The sequence below is a fragment of the Mya arenaria genome, chromosome 10 (genome assembly GCF_026914265.1).
Source record: "Mya arenaria isolate MELC-2E11 chromosome 10, ASM2691426v1".
NCBI lineage: Eukaryota > Metazoa > Mollusca > Bivalvia > Myida > Myidae > Mya > Mya arenaria.
The window spans coordinates 28,251,961-28,268,113 of NC_069131.1; the positions used below are offsets into that span (position 1 = coordinate 28,251,961).

Sequence of the window (16,153 nt, forward strand, 5' to 3'; positions counted from 1 at the left end):
TGCTTTTATCTTTCCTTTCTGCAGTGGTTTGGAATTCCGTCTGTTAGTTTTATTTGCAGTGATATTGTTAGTTAGGGCATGGTGTATGAAAATGTACTGTGAGCCCATAATATATTCTGTTTGAAACAATGAAACATCATATTGATTTTCCTGATTATTCTTATTGAACGTAATTCAATTTGATTGGCCTAATTGCGTTTGTTGTTCCACGTTCACGCCTACTAAATGCTAGCTCCACCACTTATCGGTGATGCAAAAAAAGAGCTGTCGACACTTCCGTGGCTACTTGTTCACAAGTGAGTATGACTTAAATTCTATCTGATATTTTTTATTAAATGGACATCTTTCAAATATTGGTGAATGTGGTACTGTGTAAGAAAACTTTTACTACTGGGTTTCTACTATTTCGTTTCAATATTGTACGAACTGTGGTGCCAGGAGCTTTTCTCCCTATTCTGACTTTTGCATATTTTGATATCTAATAGCATTTTCAACTACACTTCTGTGCGAATAACGCCGTAAGAACATTCCGATGCATGGATGTTGAACTGTTTTGAACATTGAAAATACTTACGCCGGCACACATAACAAACTTACAAGCTTTTCTTAAATGGGAAATATGCACTTTCTTTTAAAAGCGGAGGCACTGTTTCTCTAGAGTTTTTTTTATATATGTCCATTTAATACCCCCACCCCCGATAAAATATAGGTCATACCTACAAGTGTACAAATGAGCAATAGGCACAGCTGCACCACATATGTGCCGACAGCTAATTTTCTTTAAACTACCGATAAGTGGTAGAGCTGCCGTTTAGTAGGCGTGACGTTGAAGTGTGTTTTTTTCATTCATTTATGTTCATGTCAGAGCGGTTGCCAGAAGGCAGAGCTCTTACTTAGCAAAAAGTAACGTTCGCGCAATTACATCAATATGTCTATATACGCATGTTAGTTATTGAACGATGTCCTTGACAATAGATACAAAATAGTTACTTCCCCACGACCCTCGTACTCGCAAAAGGTAGTTACTCTAACATTTGAATCTGTCTGACGGTGTATATTTCAGCATATCAGTTATAAGTAAAGAATTATGTTAAAACGTGTTCCTATAATAACGAATTTTAATTTCGTTCGTTCTGCTATATTTGTCTGTTTGCCATTTGTAAGCAGAGAATAACGTCTAGACGAAATTTAATTTCGATGTGTAATAGTGACTGAGAGATAGAATGGCTTATAAACAAAACATTAATATTACAACACAATCTAAGGACACACGCCCAGCAGACAATGTTATGGTTATGACTAAGATAGGGACACGTTTCGTACATTTATCAAACAACTGAGACAGCGACAAAATATTATTTTAATCATGTAAAATAAAGCATTTTCGGCCTCATACTAGCTCATATTAACAATTCTACGATTATTTTGTGAAAGTAATGTAATTTCAGATATTGGGACCATCTAGTGTCTTACCCTTTTAACCTTCAAACGTTTTTGCTCTGTAACTAAAATGGACTCTTTTGTGATCTGCATCTTTTCTTACAATGTGCTAGATACCTGTTTCAGCTGTACGTGTTTTATCTAAATATATGTGGATTTTATAAAATAGTTCTCCTTTATTTTAAAGTTAAAAAACGATGCTGTAAACAACGATGGTAACTTAAACGACATTCTTTACAATCGGCATAACGTCTGTTGAAAACATTTAAAACGTACAAGTGAACGTATACTCGATGTATAATAAATACGTCTATATTAAAAAAGGTGAGTTTAACATATATTTCCCGTGTTTTCTTCTTTCTTTTATTGAATGAAATCGTAAGGATTGGGGGGACTTTATTCCACAGCGAGGAATACAAATTGTCAGGCTTGAACCTATGAATTCTGTCTGGAGTCTCCTTCTTTTGAAATCACGTGTCATTATTTCAAAAAGATGGAATATCATTGTTTGGTTAGGATAACTTTACTTGTGTCATTTGTCTTACGTTTTGGGTGACAACTCTTTTTTCCATGAATAAATCTAACAAAATACTCTTTTTGCAGAGGGCACTCATGGCTTTTATTTTTTACATAGTGTACATTAAATATAATTGTAAGCTGTTACATCGATCAAAAACGTGTAAGTCATAAAATCGTTGTTTTGAGGTACCATGCATCAACCGTCCTACAACAGAAAACCACAATATTGTACTGTCTGCAAAATCAACCTTTAAAAAACGTGTAAGTAGCTTTTTATAAATGGGTTGTTTTCAAATTGAATCAGAGAGTAACGTTCTCTTAAAGGCAACTGAAGAAGGCTTCTTAAAAGTGGTGATATTCTATTTGGGGATGTTGTTGTTTTCATACAACAATATGCAAATGAAAATGAGACGACGAGGCAAATAAAGCATTCCATAAAACTCCTCACTGTGACTAAAACGAAACAAAATCAGCTAAACATGTTAAGCCAAGTTTTATGTTATAAAAGTACACCTATGAATACCTTCGCGAATGATTTGATTCATTTGTACTCTTCGTATGCGAATATCACATGACAAGAACGAAAATAACATATCAAGTGAAGTATTAGATACTTAAATGCGATTGATACGGAAATATCATAGACTAAAAGGACAGGATATTTTGGTAAATAACATACATCAACATTGCACGAAATGACTACTTTCATCACTATCCTTCAAAATTCCTCTTTAGATATCACTCATTTCCTTCGCTTTGCTAAAATTTCCCAGAGTTCGCCAATGGTTAATTGCACTTTAAGGATATTTGCCAAACAAGACTTGTTAAGTCAAATAACTCGTGCTTACGCATATCCGTTGGTCACTGTAGTGTCAATTTTATCATAAGAGATCGTCGATTCTATCCGCAGTCAAAACGAGAACTGAGACACATGGCCATATAAAATGACGCAAGTAGAGGGGTTGTATTCAATTGTCGATAAAACAGAGAGCAAATCAGGATTTTCAAAACGTTTCGAACTAATACGTCTTATCGAGCCGAGGTAAACTCATACCGTATAGTGAAATGTCCTGTGAGTTTGCAAGTTACTCATGGTGTCATTAAACTATCATCTGAATAAATAAACGCTTTTAATGCGGCCAACTGCTATTTGAGGTCAATTTGGAAGCAAAATCGCCTATCTGGAGCTTGATCATCAGTCTGCCTCTGGTCAAGGTCTGAGAGTCTGTTTTGCTCTCATTTGAGAAAAAAACAACACAAAAAAACTTGAATATTAATAAATGAATATTTACCAATCATGTAATTTGTATTATCAATAGTGGTTGTTTTTCGACTTAATAAAATGCGGATGAACCTCTTAATGTTCTACCGGACTTGAATTGGTGCGAGAGTGCTATACCGTTATAAGGTCCATTTTACTTATGGAAAAATTCAGGTATATGCCATATTATTTTAATTGGACATAATCATGTTTCGCGATTTGCGTGTCCCCGAGTGCAACACTCTTGGTGGCCTTTCTTTGGTATAATTGGATGACTTGCACAACACACCACTGTGAGGTAGAGAAGGACTGGGTTGAGTTACTGAAATGAAATCCAGAATGCCTTCTACGTCCATTTAAATGTTGCATCGGCTTGATTTTTGTAAGGTTGGTGCCTAACATTTTTCGGAAGGTCTAGGAGAATTAACTGTTGAGGTTTCTGACTAAATGTTGGAATCGCCAAAAAGCAGTTAAGTGACACAGCGCTCACTTATTTACACGTACAGGCAGTGCTATTGCTCTTTTTGATGTAAAACATTAAAAATAAGCTTTCTGTTTTGTGAAATTGACGTATTGCATTCGAGTAAGGTATATTAACATGTAAATAATATTTTCTTACGTATCTTGATGGTTTCGCTCCGATATGTAACTTTATCATACTCTATTGCATGGCTGAACTCTTAATTATGCTGGGGCATTTACTTTTAGCAAGTGGATTGACTCAATATTATTTCTTTAATTCGAATCTAATGCAACTGAAATGAAGAGCATTGTATATTCCAATTTAACTTACATGTAACGTTTGGCTTAATATACCAATTTAGATACATATGTGGTGCTAAAACTATTTGAGCAGTATTTATCAAACATCAGCTAACAACATTGTCTGCTATATTACAAATTATTATAAACAATTGATATGGATTGAAACAAGAGTAAAGCTTGTTAAGTTTCCTTCAGGATAAGTTTTAGTTTCACTGATACGCGGTCTAATGTATACTCCATAAAATTCAACGTGTTTACTTTTGTCAGCCTTTTGCTGAATCGCGTTACTAACGCTTTCAAAATCGAGGACTTGAAAGAAAGACAATATCTGAGCAAATAATAACATTTTTTGAAACGTTGCAGCCGTCAGTATTTTAGTTTAACACGCCAAACTTGCCACACTTCTTTTTAAGTCAAATTCAATATGAGATGGTTGTATTAAGCCGGAATAAAGGCATAGCATGTGTAAGAATTAAATTCAATAGCTGGAATCGTCTGAGAAAGCTATAGACGTATTTAATGATTTCAAAGAAATAAAGGATAACTGTTTGTTTCGGTGTAAGATAATGTGAAATATATTGCAATTTTACACTGAAACAAGCACATTTTTATTATATGCCTATAAAGGATATAAAATGACAGTTAATTGTTATTTTTCATAAAAACTCGTCAACTTGTAGGCGAACGAAATGTGCGTCCAAGCCATATACGCGCTGACGTTTGATTTGGAACTGAGAGCGGGCTAAACTTTCAAAACAGTTAGAAATATCGAAATGTTATTTCACTGTTTTAAACGGTGAAATAACATTCTTATTTCAATTATTAATCTTAACAAACCACCAGAAAGCATATGATAAATGATGTTAATCCACACGTTCTGTGTTCTTAACAGTTCATGCAAATACACCAAACATCGCGTCGTTCCCTGGATGAGCTAAACTCATTTGAAAGTTTAGACTAATAGTTCAGTTGATGTGTAGGACTGAGTGATCGAGCCGACCCTGTGCAATGATGGTGCAGGGGCAAAATTTCGTAAGTCACAACCATTTCGCTTCAAAACCTACAAAGAACCAGTGTATAGCACTGTCACTATGGACACCCATTTAATGTCCCTCCCGGAAGTCAATAAGTATTTGTTTATTGGTGAGGTGGGGAATCGAACCTTATACTTCTGGAATAACAGTCAAGTGTGTTACTTGATCCGCCACTGGCTATGCGTTTTCCAGCATATCAGTTATACTCAAAGAAACTTTTTGAAATATGTTCTCAAAGAACTTTCATTTAGTTCGATTTTCCTAGTTTTATCTGTTGGCAAGTTTCAACCAGAGAATGGCGTCCAGACGGAGTTTAGTATCGATGTCAACTACTTTAGTGGCTGTATGACAGAATGGCTCATAAACAAAACATTAACTTTACAACAAAATCTTAGGACACACGCCCAGTAGACAATGTAATTGCTTATGACGTACGTATAATGTAAGGCATATGTTATTATTGTGATCCACATTAAATCCTACACAAGATATCCACTGGAATCAAATGAGATTGACAAAAAAGAATGTAGATTTTCGGCCTTAGTGTTCAATTATCGTTAACTCTACAGCAAAGTCCTACCATTGAGTGCGTATGTCTAATTTACATTGTTCAGAACGTTCTTAAAGTTAACACCATTGTTAAAGTCATCGTTGTTAACTCTCAAATCTGTACTGCACTGGAACTAAAACAGATAGTTACATTTGTGATCTGCATTTTCAGATAAGTGATACCGTTCGAGATTCGTGTTTCAGCTGTACATGGTACGTTTCACAAAACAGTCCATCTTTTATAATTAACAACGATGCTGTTAACAACTTGGTCACTTTAGGGAAGTTCTGAACAATCGGCCCAATATGTCTGCTGAAAACAAAGATTAAAGGGAATCTTTAAATGCTATTTACGTTTAATGGGCCGATTGTTCAAAACTTTTATAAAGTTAACAAAGGGATTTAGGAGATCGTGAACTTTTAAACATGAATTGATTGATGGTGTGAATTATATCTAAATAAAGATGTACAGCAGAAATAATTATCTCATAACTCTAGATCACAAATGTTTCCATTGAACTTCCAGAACATTAAGTATATCAAAGTTAACATCGGTAACGTTAACAATGACGTGAGCATTCCTCGATGATGACGACTGCAACGAGCTATGCGTTTTTACAATGAGATCTCTTACGAAAAGGAGAAGAGCTACTTTTAAACTCGAATTGTTTGATGGTGTACTTTATAGTTATCTCAAAACTCTTAGAAATACTGCAGAACACAAATGTATCCATTAAACTTCCAGAACATGCAATATATCAAAGTTAACATCGGCAACGTTAACAACGACGTGAGCATTCCTCGACGATGGCGACCACAACGAGCTATACTTATTAACAGTGAGATCTCTAACGGAAAGCAGAAGAGCTAAACTTAAATAGATATATTCGAGGGACGTAATCAAAGCAAAATACCAACGATCTGTTCTTGCTGATTGTGTACCTTGGTGAGTATCATTTTATCTTAATGATTTCCTGTGCTTAAATAACATTATCTAACTGAATTCTAACTGATTTACTGTGTTATATTTCAAGACCGGATTAAGTAAAGACAACTTTTTTTCTTTACAATGTTTTTAAATGACACATTTGCTTTTTTGTACATTTTTCAGGTTTATAGACAAAGCACTTCCGCAATAACAAATATCATAAATTTAAATCAAACATATACTACGGTGACAGAGAGGATGCTTATTATTTAGTTGTTGTTGTAAACAAGGGGATTAAAAAATATTATCGTGGTTTTGGTTACTTTCCTTTTTTGAATGTAATCGTGGGGGTAGACTTTATTCCACAGCAAGTACAAACCAAGCCAGCAAAGTATATTGGACCCATATGGGTCCCACATGGGTTACCATATGGATCCCATGTGGGCTACCCATCTGGTACCACATGGGTTTTGCAACAGGGCTCCATGTGGGTCCCACATGGGCAAGCCCATATGGGTTGAATGTAGGACCTATATGGCCCCACATGGGTTTTGGAACAGGGCTCGATTTAGGACCCATATGGGCCTCACATGTGTTTTTGAACCGGGCTTGATGTCCCATATGGGTCCCACATGGTATATGTGGGCTGTATATGGGCCCTACCTAGGCAATGAATTTGGGGTAAACCATTACTTTTGTTATTACATGTTATTTATTATTGATTCCAATTGCCTAAAAATATTTGATCTTGGGTGTTCATCTATTGCATAACTATCCTTTCATTGGTTATCTTGATCGACAGCTACGTTGTGAAGTACAAATGACATAACATCAGCATTATATTTAATTACACAACAAAAATAACAATAATTTTATTAAGTTTATAAACATGAAAACATAAGAAATGTAAAACAAGATGTACAAACTAAACAAATCAATAAAATTCAAATACTGACAATGATAGGATTTTGCGTAATACTGGCAATATAAAAGTTTCATACAAGAAAAAATGTGACTAAAATTTTTACACATTTTTTTCAGTTAGGTTTGACAATACCAAGCTAAAAAGATCTAGTACATTTATATGGGAATTTGATTAATAACATAATAATAAGTGTTAACTTTGTTTAATTGATTGTATATGTCTATTGAAGCTGTCAAACTGGAAAAGCGTGTCAAAATTACATGTAAAAACACACATTTTAAATAAATACACAAATCCAATGATGCACAATGCTAATAAACAGAAAATGGAGTGCATCTACACATTCAAATTAAACAATATTGCTTAGACATAAAGCAGCGTTTCAAACCAGAAATGAAATAAAAAATTCAAGTTAATTGGCACATTGAAATTCAATCACAAAACTTATACGTGTAAAATAAAAAAAGTAAAAACGAATTTAAAAAGGAGAAAAACTAAACACAAACCAGAACTATTGACTAACACAATTAATGCACCTTGTAGTACTGACAAGTGAACTGACATGACTGAATGTCAAAACATATATATCCTTATTTCCACCATGTATGAAGAGTTACATTACAAAATACATATGAAACAAAAGCAGAGCAACAGCATATAATAAATATTTACATAATAAGATTATATCATTTAGACCCGTTTCATTGTTGTCTATCAAGAAGGATTAATTTTTATATACACACTCACTCCATAGCTTAAAAAATGTATAGATCTACCATATACAAATCAGGGATCACTGTTATGGCCAGGGAAATAAATGGTGTTGATATAATAATAGTCATCTGGCCCTAATTACTCGAAAGTTCTTAAGCGTAACACCCTTAAGTAGCTTATTTCATTCAGCCAAATTCCTTACTTCATCTTGATTTTACTACAAAAAATAAGTTTATCGTGAGTGCATCAAAGTGTAAAATGGTGTGCCCTGGATAAGAAAATAAAAACCGACATCATTCAGAGATATGATGAATCATAAATAAATTGAAAAATGGAACTTTGAACTTCTTTTTGGCTTACATTAATATAGATACTACAATTCACACAAAACAGCCTGCATCGAACATCAGGAATTGTTGATCACATAAAAATATCCATAACAAAGCAAAGAATAGCTGGAAAAAACACCAGGGCCCAATTGCAGCTATTTGAATGAGTTGGCAAACCGACCATACAAAGAAATCAGTCATTCGTGCAAAATGACACAATAAATGCGATGTATTGCCCGCGAGATATATAGAGATTGTACAGCGAATGCGAATTAACGCAGTGTTAAGTTTATACTTTCGTAAATAATTTAAAGAACGGCTAAGTGTTCTAATTTCCGTCGTTGTTGAAGATTATACCACGACAATTTACTGAACAATTAGCGAAAAAGAATGATAACATTAAGAAACAAATATATTGTCATTGAATTGGCAGCCGTTTGCTTTGCGCGGGAGCCTGTATGTTCGCGGTTTCATTACGAGGAAAAGTTGTTAAAAAAAATGATCAGATCGGAAATCAGAATGGGAGCGTTTGGCGATTCATTGAAGGAGGCAAATGCATGGAAAAACAAATGCAGAAGATTACAGGTAAATGAATATATGAGGGTGGAATCACCCTTTTCGGTACGCATAATTATTTAAAGGCTTTAAAGGGTTGATCATTACTCGAGAGAGACATTGGCAGTGTTCGTTGTACATACTTGAACATTTTATTAATACTACTTGTTTTGAGAACAACTGTGTTTTCCGTGTGTTGGGAAAAAGCAGCGGCTGTAAACCCTTCCTTATCGTATTTATTATTATATTAGGATGGCAAATATAAAAGTGATTTCAGAAAAAAACTTGTATGAAGTTACACCCAACATCAATTTGAATTTGAAAGGATTTCGTGGGAGTGATAGATAACCACAAAGGCATTACATGTTCGTGAACTGAAACATCGGCAGTGTTCGTTACACAGATATTCGAAGTTGTTTATAACTACGTGGTTATTAAACAGGATTCGGATATCATTTTCTTGAGTTTTCAGTAAAGGAGGAGGAATGGCTGTACACCCTTATTTATCATAATTATTAATCACAGTATCTAGATGGACTCAATATTTGAAATTTTCTTTCTATAACATTGACAAATTATGAGTTTCGTATAAATGTTGACAACAAAGCTGGAATACATTTGACTTTTTTCCAGTGTTCACAAAGGTAGAATTTAGCAACGTTAGTAGGGAATTAAACATAGCACAAGTTCTTCTCTAAATAATTATTTGTCTTAATTTCAGAATTAACAAGGCTGTCCAAAGGACGGCTTTATCCCTCGCCATTGTTTTTTAGTATATTTTGTTTTTCTCGCAACCTGACTGGTACGTTGAATCTGACTAAAATTGTACACAACCACTGGTCAAGAGTGAGAATATAGAAAATACAAGTTGTTTGATCGGTAACCTAAATATTCTTGGATATATGAACATATTCTAAAAGGATATTTGTTAAAGTTATTCATATTGTGTGTAGTGTAGGTCAGATCAATGTCAAGGTTATTTTGGCTAAAAAAAGAAGGAAAATGAGTTCTTGATTTATAACATCGATGAAATAGCAAGCTTTAAGTTTTTTCGATAAAGTAATATGGTAATCCATTAATGCATAAGTAAGTTATAGCGCGTACACGAGCATGTGTACTCTAACCTTTAAGTGTCTCGTGTGACCTTGACCTTTGACGTATGGACCCGGGTCAAGGTGTCACTGCACATCGTCTTTATGAGGACAACATGTGTACCAAGTAATATGGTAATCCATCCATGCATAAGTAAGTTATAGCCCGGACACGAGCATGTGTACTCTGACCTTTAAATGCATCGTGAGACCTTGACCTTTGAGATATGGACCCTGGTAAAGGTCACTGCACATCTTCTCAATGAGGACAACATTTGTACCAAGTAATATGGTAATCCATTAATGCATAAGTAATCTATAGCCCGGACACGGGCATGTGTACTCTGACCTTTAAATGTCTCGTGTGACTTTGACCTTTGAGGTATGGACATACGGAGTACTCTGGCTATTTGATGTCGTCGTATCACGGCTATTATCGGAACAAAGAACTCGTTCGAGTAGACGGTAACCCTGAAATAGCGGAACGAAGTAATGGCGCTGACCAGAATTATGATTTGTTTTACTTTGCTCAAGCTGTTTGTGGCTCGTTAAAATGTCCTCCATATAGCGAAAACAAGGCGTTAACATACGTCGTGTGTTCTAAATAAAAAGAAGGAGCTATATTCTTTTGTACCAATGTACATGCGTATGAGACGCATTCTGCTTGTATGGGTCTTCTGGCATTTAAACATGTAAAATTGAAACATATTATTGGATGAAATTACGCAAATAAAAGCAGCAGAATATTGTATGCATTTTATAATTTACTTTCACCATCAATTTGTCGTTAAAAGTAATTTAATTCAATTTTAGTTTTGGTTGCATTGAAAGTTAACTTGTTCACACCAGTTTGTTTTTCATTAATTCTGTGATAATCAAGACTAGGTGTGTGAAGCGTGTGTAAAGTTTAAGTCTTGTGCTTTTGCACTACTAGCTGTACAAAAACGCTTAATATAGTACCAAGTATAAAATATTCACAACACTATTGACTAAGTTGAATATGTGTATGCTTCTCAACTATATGTGTCACCTTGTTATATTATATATTTTCATTTTTTTGAACACGCTTTCATTTTTAAAGAGTGTATTTGAATTATGTTAAACTCCCGAAAATCGGGGGGAAATAAGTGAAAGTGTTTAATGTTAATCTCAAGAGAATGACGAAAATAAAGATATAGCGATCATGAACAATTATCCATGCGAAGAAAAAGATCGAGGCAATGTCATAGCTTTGGCGTGGTTGTCGGCGTCGCTGAATAATAAAACAACAAAAGATATTGCCTCCTGTCAATCTATGTTTGCATTCAACTAAAGGTCTATACATTACCTTGTTTTAAAGGTAGTCATTAATGATTCAACGTCTGAATGTTCTCTATTGTATAAATGATGACAACATATCCTTAATGCATTGACTGTTTGTTTGTTCCGGACAGTGTTAGTTAGGATAGGAGAACAGTACTTAACTTTATTATGATATGTGCAATATGTACACATGATGTAGCTATAATAATTTTCCCCCGCTGAATCGAAGGTTTCGGGAAGGGGGATATTGTTTTGGCGTTGTCCGTCCGTAATTCCGTCCATCCGTCTGATTTGTTTCTGTCTGAAACCATATCATGCTACGGATTGGTTAGATGATGCTCAAACTTGGTCAGAAATTCCTCCTTCATAATATCTCGACTGCTTGTAAAAGTTGGTGACATGGGGTCGAAAACAAGGTCACTAGAAAATCTTATAAAACATCTTTGCAACACACCGGCGTTAGTATATTTGGTCAAATATTTATAAAACATTATCATCATGTTTTCATTGATAAACTTTTCGATTAATGTGAAACTATGTCTGGTGTTGTCAAAAGGTCAAATCTTAGATATTTATTTTTGTAACCATATCATCGATACGATATCTTCGTAGGGATTGGTTAGATTATGTTAAAAGTTGGTCAGAATGTTCCCCTTTTATCAAGTTTTAACAGACAACTGATATTTTAAAAAGTATTCTGGTTATAAGATTGATTTCCCTTTATTTTTGGCCAAATTTTATGGAATACAAAATTTAATCTGAAATAAAGCGACGTTTAACCACTCAAGGCAGCCATCGAAAAAATGCCCTCTCGTTTGGCACGGTGCTGGTATGTAGCGTTGAGAAGTTAACCATTTTATAATAATCAATACTACAACTCCCCATTCAGTTACCTGTCCAATCTGGCGACATTCCTTTTGGCGCTTTTGTACATGTAATATTTGGCATTGAATTAGCATACATATGCTGCAATTCACAACAGCGATTGTGTTTCGATTCACCAAAAGTTCTCAAGATATCAGTCGGTTCTTATTCTAAGAGTTGAACAACACATAATTGTAATTACATAATGTATTTCAAACATATACTGAACGGTTTAATACAAATTATACACGAGATTTAAATAGTAGGCAACGGTTGCATGTTTTGATATCTGTTTAACAAATTGATGTTGAAATTTCGTAGACACAATGACATTGCTTAACGTGGCATAACTTCAGATATGTATAAAAACGAAATCATAGACTACGTTACCTTTGAGTTTTATCTTTAAATATATACTTAGAATTGTAAATATTTTGCTTTGTAAAAGTATTAAGAATATTCAAAAACTGTTGTAAAAACTGCTTTGGCAGCCTACAAGCAAATTGTTAATTCACTTTTCATATAAAATCAAAGTTTCAATTGCATGACTATAAACCTTGCGAGAGTGCCTTTCACAAACAATGATATGTTCATCATATCTATTCGATTTGAAATTCTAAGATAAAAATAACATGCCATCAAAAGGTTTGCAGATAAAACGGGGAAAATCAAGTGTATGGAGTGTTGAATTAGCAAAACTATCACAAACACTTAACGCAAAGATACAAGATTATTCATCAAATATTTTATCTTTAAAGACATAACAGTATTACGGCTTTGTCAGGTGTAATTTCATGACAATAAGCCGTTAGTAGTACCCAGGGTAGCATAAATATACACGGATCCTAGTAGAAATGAGAGAAATATTTGTTATTTTATTGGCAATGCAATTTGCAACTGTTTGCTTTGCGCGGGAGCCTGAGTGTTCGAGGTTTCATTACGAAGAAAAACTGTTAGAGAAAGTGATCAGATCAGAAATTAAGATGGACGCGATTGATGAATCATTGAAAAAGACAACTGGCTATGTGGAAGAAAATATTCAGACGATTTCAGGTAAACTAATCTTCAATCTTTTAAAAAAGAGCGTTGTTTGACAAAATCAGTCGCATAATGTTAACAGTATTAAATATTAACAAGACTCGCTCCAGCGATACGAAAGGCACCTTTCCAAATGTGGAAAAGTACACATAACTTTATTATTGCTACCTATACCATTACCAATACATAATTATCCCTTATTTCTCGCTATTTAAGGCATAACAAACAAACTGCAAGAGCTGCAGAGTAAAATTGAATCACTCAAATCAGTTGAAGTCGTGAGCAGTGGTATATACACACGATGGGGTCGGCGGTCATGCCCTGGAAGCACAGAGATGGTGTACGAAGGGTTTGCTGCCGGTGGACTTCACAGCCACAAAGGAGCAAGCAGTAATTACATATGTCTGCCGCAGGACCCCATCTTTGACGGCGATGGACGGAAAGCGGTTAACAATAACAAGGTCTACGGTGCTGAGTATGAAACCGGGTCCGCAACGTTTCAGAAGAATTTATATGAAGAAGACGTTCCGTGTGCCGTTTGCCGCGTAATAAGAAGAAGCGTTGTCATGATCCCAGCGAGGAATGCCTGTTATAGCGGATGGCATACCGAGTACTCTGGCTATTTGATGTCGGAGTATTACGGCCATGAAGGGAACAAGGAACTCGTTTGCATGGACGGAAACCCTGAACAGGCGGAAGGAAGTGATAGTGGAAACCAGAATGGTGCGCTGTTTTACTTTGCTCAAGCTGTTTGTGGCTCGTTAAAGTGTCCTCCATATAGCGAGAACAAGGCGTTAACCTGTGTGGTGTGTTCTAAATAGGACTTTACTTACAAAGAAATTAACACACTTCATTTGAGAAATTGTATACGTGTGCGACTGTTACGTCATTATTTTAGGTTTGTTATAGTATTTTATGCAAAATTATCTGTTTCGTTTGTTTACAGAAAGTATTTTGGAATAAAGATATGAGTTATTATTTTAAAGTCGTGCTTTAACGCTCATTCTTAGTATGGATTGTGGATTAAACAACATAGTTTTTGACCTTTAAAATCAATCAATTTTCCTGCTGTAGCATGTCTGTACTTTTACTTTTGTGTTTGTTAGTGCTGCATGAATAGCACGTAATAATAAAATTCAAGTGCTGTACTTCCTATTACGGCTTATGTATAAATTAAACAATAAACACGATGTTATTTGTAAGAAGTTATTAAAACTCTACACTCGGTGTAAAAGGTAAATAATGACGAATCATACCACTATACATTGCTACCTTATAATAAACACATACTTACCCAGTGTAAGAATGAGCTATCACTGGTTCGGGGTTATCCACGTGAGGAGGGCTAAACAACTGGTTGAATTGAACGTACATAGTTACCCAGTGTAAGAATGAGCTATCACTGGTTCGGGGTTATCCACGAGAGGAGGGCTAAACAACTGGTTCAATTGAACGTACATAGTTACCCAGTGTAAGAATGAGCTATCACTGGTTCGGGGTTATCCACGTGAGGAGGGCTAAACAACTGGTTCAATTGAACATACATAGTTACCCAGTGGAAGAATGAGCTATCACTGGTTCGGGGTTACCCACGTGAGGAGGGCTAAACAAATGGTTCAATTGAACGTACATAGTTACTCAGTGGAAGAATGAGCTATCACTGGTTCGGGGTTATCCACGAGAGGAGGGCAATACGACTGGTTCAATTGAACGTACATAGTTACCCAGTGGAAGAATGAGCTATCACTGGTTCGGGGTTATCCACGTGAGGAGGGCTAAACAACTGGTTCAATTGAACATACATAGTTACCCAGTGTAAGAATGAGCTATCACTGGTTCGGGGTTACCCACGTGAGGAGGGCTAAACAAATGGTTCAATTGAACGTACATAGTTACTCAGTGGAAGAATGAGCTATCACTGGTTCGGGAATATCCACGTGAGGAGGGCATTACAACTGGTTCAATTGAACGTACATAGTTACACAGTTGAAGAATGGACTATAACTGGTTCGGGATTATCCACGTGAGGAGGGCAATACGACTGGTTCAATTGAACGTACATAGTTACCCAGTGGAAGTATGAACTATCACTGGTTCGGGGTTATCCACGTGAGGAGGGCTAAACAACTGGTTCAATTGAACGTACATAGTTACCCAGTGGAAGAATGAGCTATCACTGGTTCGGGGATATCCACGTGAGGAGGGCTAAACAACTGGTTCAATTGAACGTACATAGTTACCCAGTGGAAGAATGAACTATCACTGGTTCGGGGTTATCCACGGGAGGAGGGCTAAACAAATGGTTCAATTGAACGTACATAGTTACCTTGTGGAAGAATGAACTATCACTGGTTCGGGGTTATCCACGGGAGGAGGGCTAAACAAATGGTTCAATTGAACGTACATAGTTACCTTGTGGAAGAATGAACTATCACTGGTTCGGGGTTATCCACGTGAGGAGGGCTAAACAACTGGTTCAATTGAACGTACATAGTTATCCAGTGGAAGAATGAGCTATCACTGGTTCGGGGTTATCCACGTGAGGAGGGCTAAACAACTGGTTCAATTGAACGTACCTAGTTACGCAGTGGAAGAATAAACTATCACTGGTTCGGGGTTATCCACGTGAGGAGGGCAATACAACTGGTTCAATTGAACGTACATAGTTACGCAGTGGAAGAATGAACTATCACTGGTTCGGGGTTATCCACATGAGGAGCGCAAAACAACTGGTTCAATTGAACGTGCATAGTTACCGAGTTGAAGAATGAACAATGAAGCGGGGTAGCCAATGATAATTTATTATTTCTATTTAAATTGAAAAATCGAATTTTAGTGC

General features: G+C 35.7%; 1 protein-coding gene across 1 annotated transcript; it reads left to right on the forward strand.

Moving 5' to 3' along the window:
* Nucleotides 1–13,160: 13,160 nt before the first annotated feature.
* Nucleotides 13,161–14,135, forward strand: LOC128204544 (short-chain collagen C4-like). Its single transcript, XM_052905955.1, has 2 exons — nt 13,161–13,329; nt 13,531–14,135. Exons 1-2 carry the CDS (start codon nt 13,161–13,163, stop codon nt 14,133–14,135), a joined length of 774 nt encoding a protein of 257 aa, XP_052761915.1.
* Nucleotides 14,136–16,153: the final 2,018 nt, after the last annotated feature.

Coding starts and splice junctions, on each gene's coding strand:
- LOC128204544 (XM_052905955.1), top strand. CDS start 13,161: ATGCAATTTGCAACTGTTTGCTTTGCGCGGGAGCCTGAGTGTTCGAGG. Junction 13,330..13,530: donor AAATATTCAGACGATTTCAG/GTAAACTAATCT, acceptor TCGCTATTTAAG/GCATAACAAACAAACTGCAA.